At 37.3% G+C, this 21,436-nt stretch overlaps 1 protein-coding gene across 1 annotated transcript in view; it reads right to left on the minus strand.

Annotated features, from left to right (window-relative positions):
- Window positions 1-21,061, minus strand: part of Ddx10 (DEAD-box helicase 10) — a 158,661-nt gene extending 137,600 nt beyond the window's left edge. The window contains exons 1-9 of the mRNA XM_051197470.1: window positions 20,821-21,061; window positions 18,523-18,583; window positions 16,407-16,537; window positions 15,302-15,460; window positions 14,228-14,348; window positions 12,944-13,133; window positions 7,005-7,131; window positions 2,892-3,054; window positions 1,061-1,145 (exon numbers count right to left, since the gene is read on the minus strand). Of these exons, the coding sequence (XP_051053427.1) occupies window positions 1,061-1,145; window positions 2,892-3,054; window positions 7,005-7,131; window positions 12,944-13,133; window positions 14,228-14,348; window positions 15,302-15,460; window positions 16,407-16,537; window positions 18,523-18,583; window positions 20,821-21,006 (1,223 nt within the window). The 5' untranslated portion in view covers window positions 21,007-21,061. The remainder of the gene's footprint in view (window positions 1-1,060; window positions 1,146-2,891; window positions 3,055-7,004; window positions 7,132-12,943; window positions 13,134-14,227; window positions 14,349-15,301; window positions 15,461-16,406; window positions 16,538-18,522; window positions 18,584-20,820) is intronic.
- Between the last annotated feature and the right edge of the window lie 375 nt (window positions 21,062-21,436).

Below are 21,436 nucleotides of genomic sequence, written 5' to 3' on the forward strand. Positions count from 1 at the left end.
ATCTCAATAGTACTAGCATATTACATAATCCTTTTCATTCTTTTTGAGCCATTTGTAATTTAGCCAAGACTTTATGTTCTAGACATTTTCCCCATAGCTTTATGTTCTAGACATTTTCCCCATAGCTCTTTAGCTGTGTAAGGTGCTTCAACTTGGAATATGAGGGAGGAAGAGAGAGAGTGAGGGAGAGGGAGAGAGAGAGGGAGGGAGGGAGAGAGAGAAAAATGGAAAAAGTCACTGGAAGGGGCCTTCACCAGTGCCTTTAATCTCACTCAGGAAAAAAACAAAAAAAAAAAAAAATATGACTCCTACCAAATCTGTACCTTACTAAACCCTTAAAGACCTAGGCTAGAGAAGTCAGACTGCCTGGTTAAAAATCTTGACTCTTTGTACTTTCAAACACATTGTATTGCTCCTTCAACACTTGATTTCTTCATATGAAAACAGAAAGGTCATGAAGATTCAATGAGATGTTTAGTAAGCAGTTCTTAGAAAAGTTTAGAAGGGTAAATTAAAACAAAATACTAAAACTTCATGGGCTATTCTCAACTACAACAGCCTTCGGGATATAACTGTTTTTTTTTTTTTTTTTTTTAAATTGGTTTGTTCATTGTGCATGCATGTGTGAGAAAGAGAGTGAGCATGCCAGTCTTTGTAGAGGTCAGAAGACAAGTTTTTGGAGGTAGTTCTCACCCTCCACCTGCTAAGGAAGAGGCACTCTTGCTTCTGCTAATGCAGGGTTACTCCGGGCTAGCAGGTTTTCAAGCACCTGAACAAACTAGGTAGCCATCTTACCTTAGGAATACTGAGATGAGTACCCCTATGTTAGGCTTTTAAGTGGCTCCCAGGGGTCAAAGTCAGGTTGTTAGGCTTGTATGGCAAGCACTTTAATCCTCCGAGCCATCTTCCTTGCTCTATCAGGAAGTTACTAACTCAAAACAAAACACTAGCACTCTCATACCTAAATTGTTCCATTCTTTGTTTACCTACAGTTAGAGCTGAAGCAACCTTTGTTATTAAACAGTACAAAAGAAAAGAAATGGGCCAGCAACACACCTACCTGGCAGTCCTACCAGCTCTGTGAATATATGTGTTAGCATCCTCTGGACAATCAAACTGAAGAACCCAATTGACAGCTGGAAAATCTACACACAAGAGATATCAGGGGGAAAAAATAATTTCAATATCTAGACTGCTGTTACTGCTGTTACTGCCAAGACTTTCTATCATATCTCACTAACAAAACTTTATTAAAAATAAAATCAGTTGCATTAACCAAGAAATGATTAATATTTCTCTATTTTATCAAAGTGAACTAAAATTAGATTGCTTCTTTCTGAAACAGAAAAGCCAGTTGCCTTGTGACAATGAAGCACCCTGATGTTTAATTATCTAAAAACATCACTGGTTCCTGGGTCTAAGGAGATGGTTCACTTTAGTAAAGTGTCTGTCACACAAGCATGAGGATCTTAATTTGAATCCCCAGCACTCAAATAAAAAAAAAAAAAAAAAAAAAAAAAAAATGTTTTAAGTCAGGCATAGAAGCACTTTCCTCTTAACTCCAGCACTGGGAAGGCAGGGATAAGAGAATATTTGGGGCTTGACAGCTAGCTGTTTTAGCAGATTCTGTGAACTCCAAATTCAGTGAGATACTATATATCAAAAACTAAGGAGGAAAGCTTAGACATCGCCTCTAGCTTCCAAACACTTTGCGCACACACACGAACATATGCATGGACACATGGGCACATAAAAGTAAGATTTTAAAATTTTTAAATATTTTTGAATTTACATAAAGCTTAACTTTTCTTGCTAGTCCTACCTCCAAATAAATTGTTATATAACTATACACCCTTTATTTCTGAATACTCCAAGCTTTATTCATTTCCAAAGAAGCCTACTCTCAACTTCTCAGAATTAAATCTAATCACTTACAGGGCTTGTTGCAAAGAGTTCTAATGATGATAAGTAAAATAATTTTTGTCTGACTTTTTTGTTTTGGTTTTTTTTTGAGACATGATTTCTCTGTGTAGCCCTGGCTCTGTAGATGAGGCAGACTCAAACTCAGAAATCAGCCTGTCTCTGCTTCCCAAGTGCTAGGATTAATGGCATATATCACCACAGCCTGGAATAATAAGTAAATAAATTTTTAATTTAAAAAGAAGATGACAGAGAATCACTTTAAAAGATTTTCAGCTGTAAGTGGTTATATACACCTTTAATCCCAGCACTTGGGATCTCTGACTTTGAGGCCAATCCAGTCTACAAAGGTAATTCCAGACCAACTAGAAATACACAGTCAAAGCCTATCTCAAAAGAAAATAATTGCTAAAGTAGGGTAATATGTTCACCTACTGTTTATGTATATTTAAAATATACTATAATTAATTACACAGTGACTGAAGGATTCGAGTTACTAGCTCTCTAATCACCTCCACGTCACCCTACCCCACAAAGCTACAAGATGCTTGTCACCACAGTACCTTTTCAAAAATAAAATTAAAGTATGTTAACTATAGTGACATGAAAAATAAAAATAACTGGTCAAAAAGTGGACTTCTCTGATTTTTCTTGTTAAATGAGTTACAATTTCAGTTTTCAAAGTTGTAAGAATTTCTTTTTTTTTTTAATCTTTAAACTCAATCCTTTCATCTTCCTTTGAAGACTATAGAGGCTCCTCAAGGTTATGATTTAATTATCATAAAACATAACCAAGCTCACAAGAGATGCAAATACTACACAAAGTTTCACCGTCATCTGTCATGTTCATCAACTTGCCAGTTTACAAATGTCTCTCTCACAAGACCTGAGACTGAGAATTCCAGAAAAACACCCTATAAGTAAATACATTTGCCATGACAACAGAAATGGTACTCCAAAAGTTTACTTACCTAATCCCCTGGCTGCAATATCAGTAGCAAACAGCACTGCAGCCCTTTTTCGGACAAATTCATTGTAGACTTCCATTCTTCTCATCTGCTGTTGCCGACCATGGAGAGCAAGGATAGAGATGCCTGGGCGCAGCCGGCAGAAAACCCTATACAGGTACTGAACCTGGGCACAAGCAGAAGGGTAAGTTGGTGCCTTAGAATGGAGTAGAAATTTCACCAATTGTCAGTTGCTTTTTTTTTTAAAGAAATCTCATCTAGAATTAAAATCTTGAAACATTTTTGCTTACATATTTTCTAAAAGAATTATTTTAAAAAATTAAAAAAAATCTCAACACTAAAAATAAAACTTGAAAACAAAAAGAAAATTTCTCTTACATTTTTAAGTCACCTAAATTCTTTCCCATTTTGAATAGAAGTAAGAACATAACTTCTATAAAACTGTATTTTAAAGTAAACAGTTTTATTATATAAATATCCAGGAGATTCTAAATAGCAAAGCTATGAGAAACGTATGAAGAACTATTAACACAAGAGTTCCCTCCTGCCACTTCATTTCTAGCTCTTGACCTCACAGAACTGCAGCTTAGGTTTTAAGCCTGAAAGTTTTGTTTTGTTTTGTTTTGTTTTGTTTTGTTTTGTTTGTCCTTTTCGAGACAGGGTTTCTCTGTGTAGCCCTAGCTGTCCTAGAAATTAGCCCTTGTAGACCAGGCTGACCTCAAACTCAGAGATCCACCAGCCTCTGCCTCCCTACTGGGATTAAAGTCGTGTACCACCACCGTCCGACCTGAAAGTCTGTTATTACTCACGCTGTAATTCATAAATGTTTACAACAAAATGTTCTTAAGTTGTACATTTACTTCCTATACCAACAGGCTATGCTAAACTTTTCCTCTAAGTGAGCACTTAACTGTACCCCCTTCCTGAAAAGATAGGACTTAATAAATAATTTAGACATAAGTAAAATGTTATTATAAATATATTTCAATGTATAGGTATAAAGGAGTTAACTATTTTTTTAGTTTTATTTAGTATTTATTTAGTATTAGTAGTACTTACTACTAACCAGGTACTGTTAGACTGAGGCAGAATTCAATGTCATTTCTAACACATTAAGAAAATTTGTTCACATAAATTTTTAAAAAATGGATCAAATGGAAACTTTTTGAACTACGAAAATGCCAAAATCACAATAAAAGATGACTATAATGCAAAGAAGCCTGAATTGCACAACCTGTTACTAGTCGTAAGTGTTTCAGTCTGCCCCTAAACCCATAAACTGCATTACTTCTAAAAGGAATTATATGTTACCTTCCTTTATGGACCATGGATTGCTGTTTATTACTTCTATGCTCTTTAATATTCTAGAGCCAGAAAACCTCTGATACAAATAAAATCAGGAATAATGAACTCATGCCTTTTTACTGTAACGTTACATGAAGGATACAATACGAAAAAGGAGATGGTAAAGGAGACTCTGCAGGTCATAGATGCACCAAGGCTAGTTAGTTTTATGAAAACCGCATACAGAAATTCAGTTAAGACTTTAAGAAAACTTTCTGCAATCTGACTCTCTTCAATCAATAGTGGACTTCGATTCCTATTCTATAAGAAACCAGCTGAAGCGGAAGGTAAATGTGACCTAAAAAGCCTTATGGAATCTAAGCATGGACTTCTCTAACTCATGGAAAGTCATTAGAGGGTTTTAGGTAAATCAGTGGAACATTCTAGTGGCCATTTCTCAAAGATCACTTTGACTAAAGTAGAAAATCTAAAAGAATAGGGAGACCAAATGGGAGGCAAACAGAAAGTTAAGAATGGGCCAAACTGTAGGAGCATGGGAGATGATGAGAAGGTATAAAGCTAACAAATTACCAATAGCATTACTAAGGATGAAAAGACCAGAATTAAGGATTACAAAAATGGAGAAGAGTTGAGGGAAGCAGATCTGGGAAAAGCAACTCTTAAATTGTTCTTATTTGAGAAGCCTCTCCATACAACTAGATACTCTCAGCAGTCAAAGGGAAGCTCGGGAAAGAAGTCAGGACTTGAGATATAGATTCTACAGTAGACAGTATAAAGATTGCATTCACACCATGAAAGTCAGGAAGTTACCCACAAAGCATACTAAGAAAAGGGGGCAAAAGAGAGAAATCAGAAGTACTCAAAGTTCCAGCAGTTAAACAGAGGAAAAACACAGCAAAAGTAGTTTAAATAGATCAGTCAGCAAGGTAGAAGAAAGACAGGTTAATGGGTATGAAGTCAAAATTTTAAGAGGTGGGTAATGCTTCTGCGAAGGCAAGTACAAGAACTAATAACATAGCATGAACTGGAAACCAGTATCCTTTAAGAGATGACTGAATAGATGGTTAAGGACAGAACAGAAGGTGAAGAAGTTGACTTGACTAGTAAAAATAAATCTTTAGAAGGCATTGCTGAAGTACAAAGACAGGAACACTGGGTGTGCTTTTAATTCTTAGTATAGGAAATTATCAACAAAAGGTAAAGAGGTAAAAATGGGCACAACAAACGGACAATTGCTATAGCAAAGGCCATATGCAGAAGACAGCCTGGAACACACAGGGTTGATCACTGTGACAGTAGATCTTGATTATCAATTTGATTAGAGGGAAATTAATAAAGCATACCCCAATAGAACTATAAGGGCCTTTCCAGACAAGATAAGCTAAGGGGACTGAATGTGGGGACATCTGAATCAGGCTTTCTCTCTCTGCTCCCTGGCTGCCATGACATGAGCCACTCTGCTCAGTCATACACACCCTTCCGACAGACTAAGATCTCTGAAAGCATGAACTAAAATAATTCTTCCCTTAAGGTAATTCTGTCCTGTGGTAAAGTCTGACTGACACCCTGACAAGCAAGCACAGACAACTAACTACTGTGTCAAGAAGAAAAACAAAATTAGAATAAAAACAACTCTGAACATCATTTCTTATTCTCTAGTACCAAACCCAACTCTTCCCAAAGAGATAGAAAACTCTGAAATAAGTCCCAAGAACACCTGAAATCATTCTTTACACAGAAAAATTATAGGCTTCAGTACACAACAGAAACAGACATCTTACTTTTCCATAAGTTAGAGAGAAACTCACCTATACAGTTAACATGCTAAGCTACTATAAAGGTAAGAAATTGAGAATTTATTATATGTCTATCATCAGGAATCTTAATACAAAGAAAGTAGTATATAAATCAACCATGAGCTCTTCTCCCTAAGGGAGAACAAATACTCCTATACTTTCTTGAATCCCTTACTCCTAGTACAAGACTGCTATTCACCAATTATTTATTAACTAAATAAGACTATAGATAAGATATTACAGATAGATAGATGGACAGATAGATAAAGGTAAGTAGATAGATAGATAGATAGATAGATAGATAGATAGATAGATAGATAGATAGATATTAGGACAAACTGATCCCAAAAGGATCCTAAAAAGGACTTTCGGGTATAACAATTCAAATTTGCCTTAAAAAGCACCAACTATTTACTCAGAAGTGGCAAAGGTATGTAAGGCAAGCATTACAAAAAGAGATGACCATTAACAAAGGTTTGGGGCACAGGTAAGAAGGAATATTCAGTTCCATATACTTGGATGGGTAAAGAACTGCTACATTATAAAAGCCTCAACTTAGTCTAGCTAAGTTCCTTTTGCCTATACATCTGATGGAGACTACTATGTTCCCAGAATCATTAAAGTCTAAAACAGTACTAAAAAGAAGATAGCCAAGTGTCTGCCTTCAATGGGCTTGAAGTCTCATTCATGATTTTTTTTTTCCCCCCAACAAAACTCAGGCCAGGTGTTGGTGGTGGTGCACACCTTTAATCCCAGCACTCAAGAGGCAGAGGCAGGTGGATCTCTGTGAATTCAAGATTAGCCTGGTCTACAAGAGCTAGTTCAATGACAGGCTCCAAATCTACACAGAGAAACCCTGTCTTGAAAAACAAAAACACAGGATTACCAATCTTTATAGATCTGTCTCCTAGCATTGCATAGCATACAGAGTAATGATTTGTCTAGCTGAAATGACAGCTCAAGGATGGTGATCTAATGCAAACACATTCAAAAGGAAAAATTAAGGAATCAATACCTCTTTGCAACTGGAGAAAAACACAATACTCTTCTTCTTTAGGTGACTTCTCAAAAAGGAAAACAGCACACTGATTTTTTGATGCAGCTCACAAACTATATAGTTCTGTTCCAACGTAGCAGGGGTGCTTGTAGAATCAAGAAAAACAAATTCTTTTAACAATGTCATATTTCTGCTTTGAAATCAACACTTAACAAAAGAAATTTACCAGTGGTCCATTCTCCCAATTTCTGTCATACAAACTTTTTTCTCTATTGCCCCTATAAAATAAACTTACCATAGCTAAATATATTCAAAATCCTCCAGAGGTTGTATGAAAAGATATATACAGAAGTACAAAACCAAGAGTCAACCACAGAAAGAAGGTGAAGACCACCATCTGTGAGAAGCAGCAGAGGAAAACTTTGGGGGGGTGATGGCTAACGTCTACATCATTTATTGGGTTAGGGATTAGATAAGTATAAACATACATCTAAGCAATTTAGACTTAACATATGCACGTTTAATAGTAAATGTGACAAAGAAGAAAATATATCAATATTGACCTCACATTTGTGATCACGGATGCTGAAGCATTTATGGGTTAATATACAAAAGTATGAAGAAATAGCTAGTAAATGGATTATCATTGGTAGATACTAAGATCATATATAGCAGGTATAAAGAACGTATTATAGACATGGAAGTAGGAGACAGACTTATCAGGAAGGAGAGGTACAATGGGGGAAGAAAGGATGTAAGAGAGAGTAATGGAAATGTAATGACTATATATTATATGTATATATGTATATATATATATATACGTGAAATTATGAATAAGCAACATTTTTAAAAGATGTATTACAAACGTCTCAATTTGTTACACATTTGAAAATTCATAATAATGTCTGAAAAGTATATATAGACTTACTATTGGAAAAACTCTCATAATTTTATTCCGAATTAATCTGGCATATAAAAGATAAATGGCATTATTTAAAACCAAAAAGGTTGCCAGGAAGTGGTGGCACACACCTTAAATCCCAGCACCAGGAGGCAGAGACAGGCAGTTATCTGTGAGTTTGAGGCCAGCCTGGTCTCAGAGTGAGTGCCAGGATAGGCTCCAAAGCTACACAGAGAAACCCTGTCTCGAAAAACCAAAAAAAAAAAAAAAAAAAAAAAAAAAAATTAAAAAAGAAATCCACCCAAATGTCCATTACTAAGGAACTTGTGGAATGAACTATTAGACACCAATACCATAAGGTATTATGCAACTATAAAAAGAATGTGAAATATATCCATGTGTCACTGTGGAGAAACCTCTGGTATCTATCATTAAGTAGAGAAGCAAGTAACAGAATAGGACAGTTTAGCACTGTGAGACTGGTAATAAACACTACATATGCATATGCTTGCACAACCAAGTGTTGCCACACTGTTTAAAGGAAAAGCAGCAGATGATCCAAAAACTTTAAGTTAAATACTTACATATACCAAAAGAAATGATAACATAGAATTCACTGAAATTTAAATTTTCTAATTCATAATAAATTCTTATGTTAAGAGAACGAATGAAAAGAAAAGCCAAAGAGTTTAATATTTGCAAACTAAACATTCAATAGAGAACTGTTCTCCATAAAACACACCCCAAAAAAATCACTTATGAAAATACAAATCCCCAATTTAGGAGAAAAAAATAAAACTCTTATCGGTTACCTGCCCAAAAGCAATGTTCAGATCACAAATGAACATAAAAGATGTGCCACACAAATAAGCATATAAGATGTCCCTCACACAAAAAAAGGCTGCCCACTCTCTCAATATCTATTCTATTCAATATTGTACTTGGAAGTTCTAGCTAGAGCAATGAGACAACAAAAGGAAAAGAAGAAGTCAAGGCTCTCACTATTAGCTAATGATATGATAGTTTACATAAGTGACCGCAAAATTTATACCACAGAATTCCTACAACTGATAAACACCTCCAGTAATGTGGCAGGGTGCAAGATTAACTCAAAAAAATCAGTAGCCCTCCTATATAGAGATGATAAACGGGCTGAAAAGAAATCAGAGAAACATAACCTTTTACAATAGCCACAAATAACATAAAATATCTTGGGATAACTCTAACCAAACAAGTAAAAGACCTGTATGACAAGAACTTCAAGTCTTTAAAGAAAGAAATTAAAGGCAATATCAGAAAATTGAAAGACCTCCCATGCTCTTAGATAGGTAGGATCAAGATAGTAAAAACAGCAATCCTATCAAAAGAAATCTACAGATTCAATGCAATCCCCATCAAAATCCCAGCACAATCTTCACAGACCTTGAAAGAAAAATACTCAACTTTATATGAAAAACAAAAAAAAACCAGAATAGCCAAAACAATCTTGTACAATAAAGGATCACCTGACTTCAAGCTCTACTACAGAGTTATAGTAATGAAAACAGCTTGGTATTGGCATAAAAACAGGCAGGTCGACCAATGGAATCAACTCAAAGACCCCAGTATCAAGCCATACACCCATGAACACCTACCTAATTTTTGACAAAGAAGCTAAAAAATATAAAATGGAAAAATAGAAAATATATTCAACAAATGCTGCTTGTATAACTGTCTGTCAACATGTAGAAGAATGCAAATAGATCCTTATCTATCACCATGCACAAAACTCAAGTCCAAATGGATCAAAGACCTCAATAAAAATCCATCCACACTGAATCTCATAGAAGAGAAGTGGAAAATACATTGAATGCATAGGCACAGGAGAACACTTCCTAAATAAAACACCAATAGCACAGACACAGGGAAGAGTAATTAATAAATGGGACCTCCTGAAAGTGAGAAGCTTCTGTAAAGCAAAGAATACAGTCAACAATACAAAACGGGTCCCTGCAGAATGGAAAAAGATCTTCACCAACCCCACATCTGACAGAGGGCTGATCTCCAAAATATACAAAGAACTCAAGAAACTAGACATCAAACTACCAAATAATCCAAATAGAAATAGAAGAAAAACTATACCTAAACTTTTTAATTTACCCTAAAGGGGTAAGCCAGTTCCTAAGTGAATGCACAGGAGGAAAAATGTGTGACACTGACAAGCAAAAGGCTTCTGTAGGAACCTACAGAAACAAGCAGAGATAATGGCAGTCTCACATTACAGCTTGAGAGGATGTCCCCAAGGGCTGGGCAGTGTAGCTCAGTATTATGCCACCTACCCAGCATGCACAAGGTGGGTAGAGGTGACAGAGTAAAAGGACAATAAAAGATTAACTAGTGAAACACTAACAAAAGAAAGCTTAGATGACCCAAATAATTAGTACTAAGGTAGACATTAAAGTCCAAACTTAGTAGAGATGATACATTTTTTAATTTAAGAAATATAATACCACACAATACTAACTCTGTATGTAATAACAGCTCAACAACATTATCTAAAATTTGAAATCTTTCCCACTTCTCCAGATAATTTAACCTATAATCACTGAAAAACATGACAAATTTGCTATGGCACAAAGACAGCTATTTCCCCGAAAACCATTATAAGCATCATTTATCCATATAGTAATATTTTTTTTAAAAATCAATGTACTTTTTATAAATACATGCTGATGTTCATCTTTAAGAAAACCTAAACTTAATTCGTGGGTCCTTCACACAATTTGAGAAGATCATCTATATACAATGGATTTTACAGTTTAGGTCTAGGTCTGGATTTGCAACTGAAGACTGAGTATAGAGTCTCATGAATGATAGGGACAAACTCTACCACTGATTTATATGCTGTGCCTCTTTTAACTTTTTATTTTAAGGTGGAGATTCACTAAGTGGCTAAGGTAGGCCTTCAATCTGTGATCCTCCTGTCTCAGCCTCTTGAATAACTGGAGTTACAGAGCTGCACCAATAGCCCAGGCAAGACGGTCTTGTTTATCTTTCATAAACTGTTAATGATAGTGATGCTATTAAAGAAGCAAAGTCCATAAGAACATTATACAAAAGTCCCAACAGCACCTGCTTTCATTTTAGGGCTTTAGAATTTTGGGTCAGAGTCCTACAGTCATCATTATAAAAGCATAGCAAGGAAGTTACATATCTACACATCTGCCTTCTAACTTTATTTGAAAGTCACAGCTTTACAAATGGCAAAACTATGTTTCAAAACTCACTTGTTTTATGAAAGTATTTGCAATCAATATTTCTAAAATCTTATGATCTATAGATAACCAACTCTGCTACCAACAAGAGATATGAGTATAAAATAAAAAGAGATGTGAGTTATCAGTCATCTCACTAACTCAAACTAACCTGGATAGTGTCTACTTCAAGTTTATCCTAACAAAAATATTAAGATACCTCAACAGAACTGAAAAATAACATCTCCTCAAGAATAAGTCAAGGAAAAATTATTCCTCTAATACTTCTTTCTATCCCCATGTCCATGTAGCCAAAGCTCCACTAAAAACAACTAAAATCATGAAAATCAGGTTTTTCTTTCTTTTGGGAAGGGAAGGTGTGAAAATTTTTTTCAAGACAGGGTTTCTCTGTGTAGTCCTAGCTGTCCTGGAACTCATTCTGTAGACCAGACTGGTCTCAAACTCACAAAGATCCGCCTGCCTCTACCCCCCAAGTGCTGGGATTAAAGGTGTACACCAACACTCTGCTCAAGTTTTTCTTTAATCTTAGCGATCTAGTCAACAAAGCCAAGATGGATTAAATACCCATTGATGGGAGATGTCATTCTGTAAATATGTTTCTTACACTGGTTAATGAATAAAGCACTGTTGGCCAATAGGAAAGCAAGATAGGCGGGACAAGGAGGATTCGAGGTAGTAGTAGGGAGGAGTCAACATGGAGAGACTGGAGAGAGCAGAACCGCTGGCCCCCTCTCTCTGATAAGATGAGACCATGTGGAAGTACTTAGATTAATAGAAATGGGTTAATAATTAAGACAGAGCTAGCCAATAAGAAACTAGTACCTGGCCAACAGCATTATATCAAATACAGAGTCTCTGTGTGTTAATTGGGGCTGGCGCCATGGTGGGTCCAGGCCAGCAAGAAAAACCTTACTCCTTACAATCCATAGTATACATTTTTATCTAAGAAATATATTTAAAAACTTACAAAAATTAAGAGTTCTTTTTCCAAATCTTTCTTTAGACTGACATTTCCTCATCAAAAATAAGAGACTTTTAAGAAGAAAGAAGAGCAAATCTGAATACAAATTGATATCTTTATAGAATCCAACTTATTCTCAATTTAAAATGCATCTTCAGAAAGTCAACTATGTCCACAGTCTATAATGACTCATATCAGGTATTAAATATGATTCAAAACAATTCCAGCTATTTTTATCCCACAAACATATACACTCTTTACTGTCATAAACATATATACTACAGTCTACATTTATTAAGTCTAAGATAAAAATAATAGTAGCTAGGACAATTCCAAACAGAAAACCATTTTGGTAAATATCAGTACATTTGATATGTTCCATAATTCATTACTACTGCTTAACAGTGTGACTTTGTACTCAATTTTAATAGATTTAGCACACTGTATCCATCTCACTACTTTAAGAATCACAATGTCCATCAAAACATAAAAGATTCTGAGAAATTTTGTCAAGAGCAATGTTTAACTTTAACTCAGTATTTGCTATTATCATCCAAAAATTGATCCTCTCTCCCTCACTTATAGTGGGAGTGGTTAGTAAATGGTAAAAGACCTGTTAACATCATATCAAAAATGTTTGTTCTCCAGACACATTTTCAGAAATGCTACATTTAAAATATTCTCATACTTAAACATATACAGAATTTGAGTAATTTTAATAAACATGAATAGTATGTTTTGTGTAACTAATGATAAAAAGCATACTCTGCACACAATTTTAAAAATTTAGATTATCAATCACTGAACTAAAAAGATGGTTCAGGGAGAAAAGAGTCCCTACCTGTATTTCGCTTTTTCATGAACCCAAACATACTCAGGATCTTTCAAACTCAAGCGTGCCAGGTCCTTTACAGATTTGGTCTGTGTGGCTGAGAAAAGTAAAGTCTGGCGCTTCTTGGGAAGATTTTCAATAATAGCATTCATGGTGTCAGCAAAGCCCATGTCCAAGATCCTATCTGCTTCATCAAGAACTGAAAAAATAAAGATGCAAGTTGCTCTATAATAAAGAATACATTACACTAAATGCAATTTAGTACACTGCTTGGGATTCTAAAGCAGGAAAGAACCTTAGCTAAGATAAAGACAAACAGTTTAGGGGTAGTACAATTGCCTAGCATGTATAAGGCCTGGAGTTCAAATGCCAGAATCCCAATTCAAAACAAAATGATAATAACCGAAGAAAACTCATAAACTCTAAACAAAGAAACCTAGCATTAAATTTACATAGTACATTGTTACTCTTACTACTGACAAAGGTATTGATAATAGTTATGTCAAGTTTAAAACTAGGGGCAACTGGATAAAAAGCAACATGGAAACTCTACCACTGCAACTTTTCTGTCAGTACAAAGCCTTCAAAATGAAAAGCTATCAAAATAACTGTAAGCAGCATCTTCATGTTAAAAAGAAGTTCATTAAAACAAATGGTAATCTGACTTTTTAAGTTACCAAAAGTAGGTATTACTTAAAAGGGAAAAAAAAGAAGGGGCTGGGGAGATGGCTCAGTGGACAAGCACTTGCCATGTAAGCATAAAGACTAGAGTTCAGATATTCACCCATACAAAAAGCAAAGTCCCAGCACTTGAGAAAGATACAGGGTCCCCAGGCAAGCTGGTCAGCTGTACTTGTCAATTTGGTACACTCTGAATTCACCAGAAGACCCTGCCTCAGTAAATAAAGTAGAAATCAATAGAGGAAGACACCTGACATCAACCTCTGGACTCCATATGCACCCACCCAGGAGTGAACACACATGTGCTAGAAAGAAAAAAGAAAAAAAATGTCAGCACCTACTTAAATAAATAGAGTCCATACATTTTTTCTCTTTTGATTAAAAAAGGAGAAAAGGAAAAAAAAAAAAAAAAACAACCTTGAACTACCAAATATCAAAATAAAAAAAGATTATTTCTCAGATTGTTTTCATCATGTTATCTAATACAACAGTTCAATTACTATATCTTAGGAGGGCTTTCTTGGTAGTGAACTGTTTTGTTGGGGGTGGGTGGGAGATTTTTGGGCGGAATGGTGTTTTGTTTTGGTTTTTACCAGAAATCATAAGACTCACCTAACATCTGAAGATCGGTGGCATGAAAACATATTGTTTCATCCATGTGTTGAAGAAGTCGACCTGGTGTGCAAACAAGTATATTTATGTTGTTGATCCTCTCAGCTTCATGTTTCAAATCCTGCAAATAGTTGTTTCTTTGATTACACATAGATACAGATGCCTCACAGCAGCCTGTGCACAACTATAAAAACAACTTGTACATAGAATTTCATCAGAGCAGTTTAAATACTTAGAAATATATACCACACTTCTCCCTTCCAATTGTGTAGCACACCCACATTTCCAAATTAAATCAAAGTCCTCAGTGAAGACCTAAGAAGCTCAGAGCTCTCCTAGACCCCTTCATCATATCCAGGACTCTGAGGCGAAGAAAAACTAACATATTACTGAGCCAAGTCAGTAAAACTGTCTTAAAAGTTGGAATTACTCACACTCTTTAAGTCAGGACTAGAATCACTGAACAGGCTCTCCCATACACCCTCCCACATCTTATGGATGAGGGCCAAGTAAGCAATTTACAGTTTACCTTGTGACAAGAACCAGCAGATGCTACTAAATGTTAAAGACAAGTAACAGGTACATAAGAAACATTTGTGATGCTGCATCTTCCTTGCTTGGGCACATTTGCAAAGAAAGTCAACAATTACTTATCCTCATAATCCAGGGGTGACCATAGCAGATACAACCATCTCAAATGTACTAAAAAATCAACAAAATTTGACCAGGTTTTTCCATGCTCTAAATAAATATTCCTCAAAGCAATCTATCTTCCTTTCATATATTTTTGACACAGCAGGTTTTTAATTATTCAGCCTCTTAGACATGTCCACATACTGAAATGTTCTCTTTCCCAAAGCACACAAACAGGTTTGCTCTAGTTAACCTGCACATCCATCCAAAAGCCTCATCAACTCAGATACTGACAAGAAGGGACTTTCTGAACCTAGGCTCTGAATGAGTGATCACAATGAGGCCCCACCTGGAAGGCCAATCCAGTTAGATGAGTCTCCATCTCCTTTCTCCCTGTCATCTGCATAGTGCCTCTGAAGGAAGAGGCAGATGAACACAAACCTTTCCACCAATGATGAGGCCAGCAGAAAAATCATGATTCTTTCCTACTTTGCGTAAAACCTCAAATGTCTGATAGGCCAGTTCTCGAGTAGGTGAAATTATCAGAACCCCCAGGCCATCGGCTGATGTCCACTGAAGGCGGTATAAGGCTTCCAACACCTTGAAGACAAGAGCAAATGTGCATTCAATAATCTATTATAAAAGTCTGCATTGAGACTCAAATCCCATTGGTGTGAGCTATTGTAAAATACTATCTTAACAGCTGTCATCTTAATCAGAACAGTTGTAACTACCACCAGGACTCCTGAAACTGAGATTGTTGATGTTTCTCATAGCAGAGAACAGAAAGGTCACTGAACCCTCACCTGAGATTCTGTTCACTCTCTCCTATACCTCCCAGTCATTTATATATCATATCCCCTAACTGTATATGGCCTCAGTGTCTCAAGAGATGCTAGACTATACAGATGTAGTGGGACAACTGTCAATGTAGCTATGGAGATGTCATAACTATAACATCTCACTCATGTTCTGTAAGCAAGCCCCATAAACTCACTGGTTCCCAAAGTTGGATTTCAGTGGGACCATACTTTGTTTTCTTCGTGGTATCTGCAAGGCAGGAGTACATATGTGCTTACATCTCCCTGGGGAACAAATTCTCACAACATGAATATATTTCAGCTTTATCCTAGACAAGTGGTAAATATAAATACCAGTGGCAGGCAACATCTTTCTGGGAATTATATCAAATGAAATAAGCCAAGCACAAAGACAGAGCAGGACCATTCTAAACTGCCACGATGGAATATCTACCTCCTTCAGAATTCAATAGCTTATAAAAGCATACTGATTGACTCACTGCGATAAGTGACTGAGTGCCTTCCATGAGCAAGGCACTGTGGTAGGAGCTAAAGAGTGTGAGAGCAGGAAAAGAACAAAATAGATGCGGCTCCTATCTGGCCAGGAACACCAATATTACACAACTGATGTATTTACATAACTATTTGTTTTCTGTGTAGGTACAGAATGTAATAAAATTATATAAAATGCAATAAAATTGTATAAAATGTAATAAAAGAGGCTCTGACCAAATAAATGTACTTACTGGAATAAGAAAAGCCAAAGTCTTGCCAGATCCAGTTTTGGCAGCTCCAAGCACATCTTTACCTTGCAAAGCCAACCCTATGGTCTGCTTCTGTATCTCTGTTACCAAGCGGTACTGGGCTTCTTGCAAACCTGGCAGTGTAGAAAGAAGGATACTTAAGAGAATTCCTAAAGAATGATGCTACAGGCTGGACTGTATGTCCCCATCACAAACAGATGGCTGCAAGTTCTTCTGCTCTACCCTGACGGAAATCAGGAAAAGAACAGCTCACTTAACTTTGAAGGCCTGGAAGCTCACAGGCTAGACTTCCAAACTTACCACCACTGAGACCTATACACTAAAAACTAAAAGCTTATAACTTCAAGCTTTCAATGCTGCAGGAAATAGGTCAGTGAGATGGCTCATCAGGTAACGTGCTTGCTATGCAAGCCTGATGACCTGAGTTCGATTCCCAGAACCAAAGTGAAAGGAGAGGACTGCCTTCACAAACTTGTCTGACCTCCACATGGGCACTGTGGCACTCACAATCCCCCTCCAACATACACACACCAGTAATAATAACAAATTGGTTGTTCTATTTTAGGCTGCAGGCTACTTGTTCCAGTGTTCAAGACAAAGGCTTATTTGAGGACTTAAAACAATAGATAGAATGGTGACAACATGAATGAACCTAGAATGAATATACTAAATGAAACAAGCCAGTTACATATAGACACCAGATGATCTCATATTTATAGATCCTGAAAAAGAAAAGAATGTTTGTTACCAAAAACTAGGAAAGTGGGAATAGATACACTGTGGGCTGGGGATAGTTCAGTCAGTAGAATGTTAATTAGATGAATGACACCCAGGGTTTGATCCCTGGGTCCATGCCTATAAAACCAGTAGTTAGGATGTAGAGACAGGAAGTTCAACATCATCGTCAGCTAAAGAGCAATATGATATGGGGGCCAATCTGGGATACCTATCTCAAAAACAAAAACCAGATATATTGTACATCACAGTATCACAATAACTATAGTTAATTATATGCTTTTTTATGCTTGAAAATTGCTGAGAGTACATTGAAGTGTCTTTATGCAGAAAATAAGTACACTAATGAGCTTGATTTATATACATATTTCAAGTCATACTGTTGCATACCATAAACACACACAATTTTTGTTAAAAAAAAAGAAAATCACTTCAAAAGAGAAGCCATCTGCAAGCCCTGAAACTACTACTGCCAGCATCTTATCCTTGAACTTCCAGCCATCAATTTTAAGAAAACTTTTACTGCTTAAGGCTATTTTGTTATGGCTACCCTAAAAACCTAATGCAAAGGATAACATATTTTTGTTTGTTCTCCTGTTTAACTAATAGAATCATCAAGTTTCATTCTAATTTTTCAGAGATTCCTGATCCTTACCAACTAATCTCTTCAACTAATCCAGAAATAATAAGAAGTAAAAATGGTTAAAATTCAGTATTTTCAAGATGGAGTTGATGGTACATGCCTGGCGGAAAGAGTGTTGAGTTTGAAGACAATCTGGACTATAAAGGAAGGGAGTTCAAGGCTACCCCAGACTACGAAATGAAACTTTCAAAAAAGCAGACCTTGTGTTTATGGTATTTCATGATACCAAAGATGTCAAAATAAGACTTTTTTTCTTTTTTTTTTTTTTTTCTGGGTTAACCTTTCCCCTCTAATCTTAAAGAAAAGACATGGGACTGGAGAGATGGCTCAATCAGTAAAGCACTAACCTCACAAGCATGACCCAAGTTCAATCCCCAGGACCTACAAAAAATGCTACACGTGATGTGTGCTTTTCAACCTAGACTGGGAGGTAACAAGAGAAAGACTCCTGGGGCTTGGTGCCCAATCCATCTAGTCTAATGAGTGAGCTCCAGGTCAATGAGAAACCCTGCCTTAAAAGAGATGAATGGTTTCATGAAGATAATAAGGCTGTCATCTGGCCTCCACACATAGGAACCTATATTCAGGCATACACATGAACATGCATGTACATTCTTCCTTTAAAAAATTGAAAAGACATGAATAAATCTAACAAATTATCCTAAAATGACCATAGATAGATAGATAGATAGATAGATAGATAGATAGATAGATACCTACCTTTCAATGTTTTTTTGGACAAAGGGAAATCTGAAAATCTTGTGATTTCATTTACATTTATCTGGAAAAAAGATTGTAAAAAAGAAATAATGTCAGATAAGACAAGAAATACTAGGTGATTTATTAGTTTGATAATACAACCCTCCCCCATGCTATATTGTGCTGCCTAGCTCATCCGTCACATAACAGAATTAGAGGTAACCATCACTTCTAAATAAAAGCTACCTATTCAAATAACATTAAGTCCTATGGAGGAACCAATTGGTAGATACTCTCCTAAACAGGACATAATGTGTTACTCCTTCCTTATACTTGTGGTACCACTAACTACGGAGCTGCTTTCACAGATGTAGAATACCCAAAGAAGGAAGGAGTAATGTTTAACATTGACTGTCAACTTGGAAGAATAAAGTCACCTAGGAAACAAACATTTAGAAATGTTTATGGAGCAGTTTCTAGACTGGCTTAATGGAGGTGGGAAGGCCCAACCTAAACACAAGCAACACCAACATTCACCTGTCTCAACATGACCAGCCATCTCACACTCCTGCTGCCATCTCTGCCCTGCCAAGATAGACTAAATCCTCTCAAACTAAAAGCCAAAATACACCCTTCCCTCCTTAAGGTGCTCCTTGTCAGGTATTTTGGCTCACAACTAATAAAATGGTACCAAGAACTGAGGCTGTTGCTATGGTAAGCCTGATGATGTGATCTATAAGCCTTCAGCACTTGTTTGTGAGAGGAATAGAGAAGAGTATGAAACGTCAAGCTAGAAGTGTTAGTGTGTGTAAGCCTGGTCTACAGAGAGATCCCGGCACCTCTGCCTCCTGAGTGCTGGGATTAAAGGTGTGTGCCACTACTACCATATCACAGAACACCCTGCCCCAGCAGCAATTTGCTTTTAAACTATTTCTATGGTCAGGCATTATGAATAATGCTTTCCACACTAATTCCTCACAACTTATAAGGTAGGTACTATTGCTAAGCCTTTTAAGGACAAGAGAGGAGCTAGCTAGTATAAGAAACGTAACCAAAGTCACACAGTTAGTGAACAAAATCACAACAAATCATCTGAACTCAAAACCCACATTAACTTTTAAATGCCACCAACTCTAAATAGTTTATCTCAGTGCTAATGCTGTTATATAAGCTACAAGATAACAAGTAATGACTTTTTAATTCCAAGATGATTCCACTTGTGGCATTCGCTGAGAGGGTGAGATAGACGAATACTGAAAAATACAGGTTTTATGGGGAAAGAAAGGAAATAACATTCCTAAGGAGCAGAAGCCTAGGGCAGAAAGAAATGTCAGCTTGTCAAAGTGTTAACTATGGGACTACTTATGTAGGATCATTTGCTACAAGGTGAGGATGCCAAGTAACAGATCAGCACAGTCCAGTTTCTGTACACTGATTCTTGGTGAAAAACATGGAGTAAGGAAATAAGAAAGAACACAGAATTATGCTAAGGAATACAGTTAAATGCTTAACTTAAAGGGCAAAAGCTTTGGAAATAGAAACGGGTCTAGGTTCCAACTCCATACTACTAGATGTGAGAAATTAGTACTGGTTCTTATCCTCGCCAAACTCTACTGTTCTCATCCATAAAATGGAATAATAAGATCCATTCCTAGAACAGGGGCAAAGAATGTATGTAAAACACATGGAGAGTACTTTTAACGAACTATAGAAATGATCCCTAAAAGTGTAATCTTGGAGAATAATTTTAAAGGTGGATATTATTTCTATTATTTTAAACATTTCTCAAGAAAACCAGCATTCTCTTATATCATTCCATATTTTCTTATGTGTTTTATTTTTGAGGCAGAGTTTCGTGTATCCCTGGCTGACCTCGAACTTGCTATAAAGCTGCGGTAGAATCTGTACTTCAGCTCCCCCTGTCTCCACCTCCCTAGTTATCAGAATGTGTTCAGTTTATGTGGAGCTGGAGACTGAACACAGGGCTCCCTGAATGTTGGGCAAGCACTCTTGAACTACATACCTCCTCGGCTCTCACTCCATCCGCTATATTCTTTGCACAGCTGTCACTACTATTTCTGCCCTATTCTGTAACCACTGCTGCACTAAGTGTCCCTACCCGGAGTATCACTGCCTTTCTCTATCTTTTCCCAAGCAGAGGAGCCAGACCTGAGTAGCAGACTACCTGTGAGGCCTCTGTGGCGGGTCCGCCCCTTCCCCGCTCCACCATCCCACGACGTCCACTACCGCGGGTGTCGCCCCGCGGCGCCCACCCGCGGTCCCCAAAGCCGGGCCGAACGTGCCCAGAGCCCGCCTCACCTTCTCGTAGTTCTGCATGAGGCGGCTGATGCCCTCGCGCTCGACCTGCCATTCCGGCTTCTTGAGCTGCTTCCTCCGCTCCTTCTTCTGGTTCTGCCTGTGGCTATGTTTTTTCTTCCAGCGATTGAAGCTCCGCACAGGGTCGGGTCGGGTTCCCTGACCCAGAGAATCAACCGTTTTGCCCATGGTGGCGGCGACCAGGACCCTCGTCGACCCCTGACGCGAAACCACTCTCGCCTTAGGTTAGTGTATGGAAGACGCGAAAACAGCGTGTGGAGAGAGTGCAGGAGCGCCTGCGCAAGGCTGAGAGCCCGCCCCAAGCCTTTCGAGAGTGGGCACGCGCTAATGACGACAGTCAATGCGCGGGATATGATTGGTAGTTTTGCTTCCGCAGGGCGGAGCGAGCTCAAGGTACCGGGAGAAGCGTACTCAGGGGAGCTGGGAGTGCTCTGCTGCTTCAGGAGCGTGCCGGGGCTTCTCGAAACAGCGCATGTGCGCTGCTCATCGCTGCTATGGTGATGTCATACTACCCCCGAATTAAAGTTGTATTGTTTGTTTTAAGATGGAGAGCATAAAGCAATGGTTCAGAGCCTCAGAACACTCCCACTCTGGTGTA

This window comes from Phodopus roborovskii, unplaced genomic scaffold, assembly GCF_943737965.1.
Source record: "Phodopus roborovskii unplaced genomic scaffold, PHOROB, whole genome shotgun sequence".
NCBI classification, from domain to species: domain Eukaryota; kingdom Metazoa; phylum Chordata; class Mammalia; order Rodentia; family Cricetidae; genus Phodopus; species Phodopus roborovskii.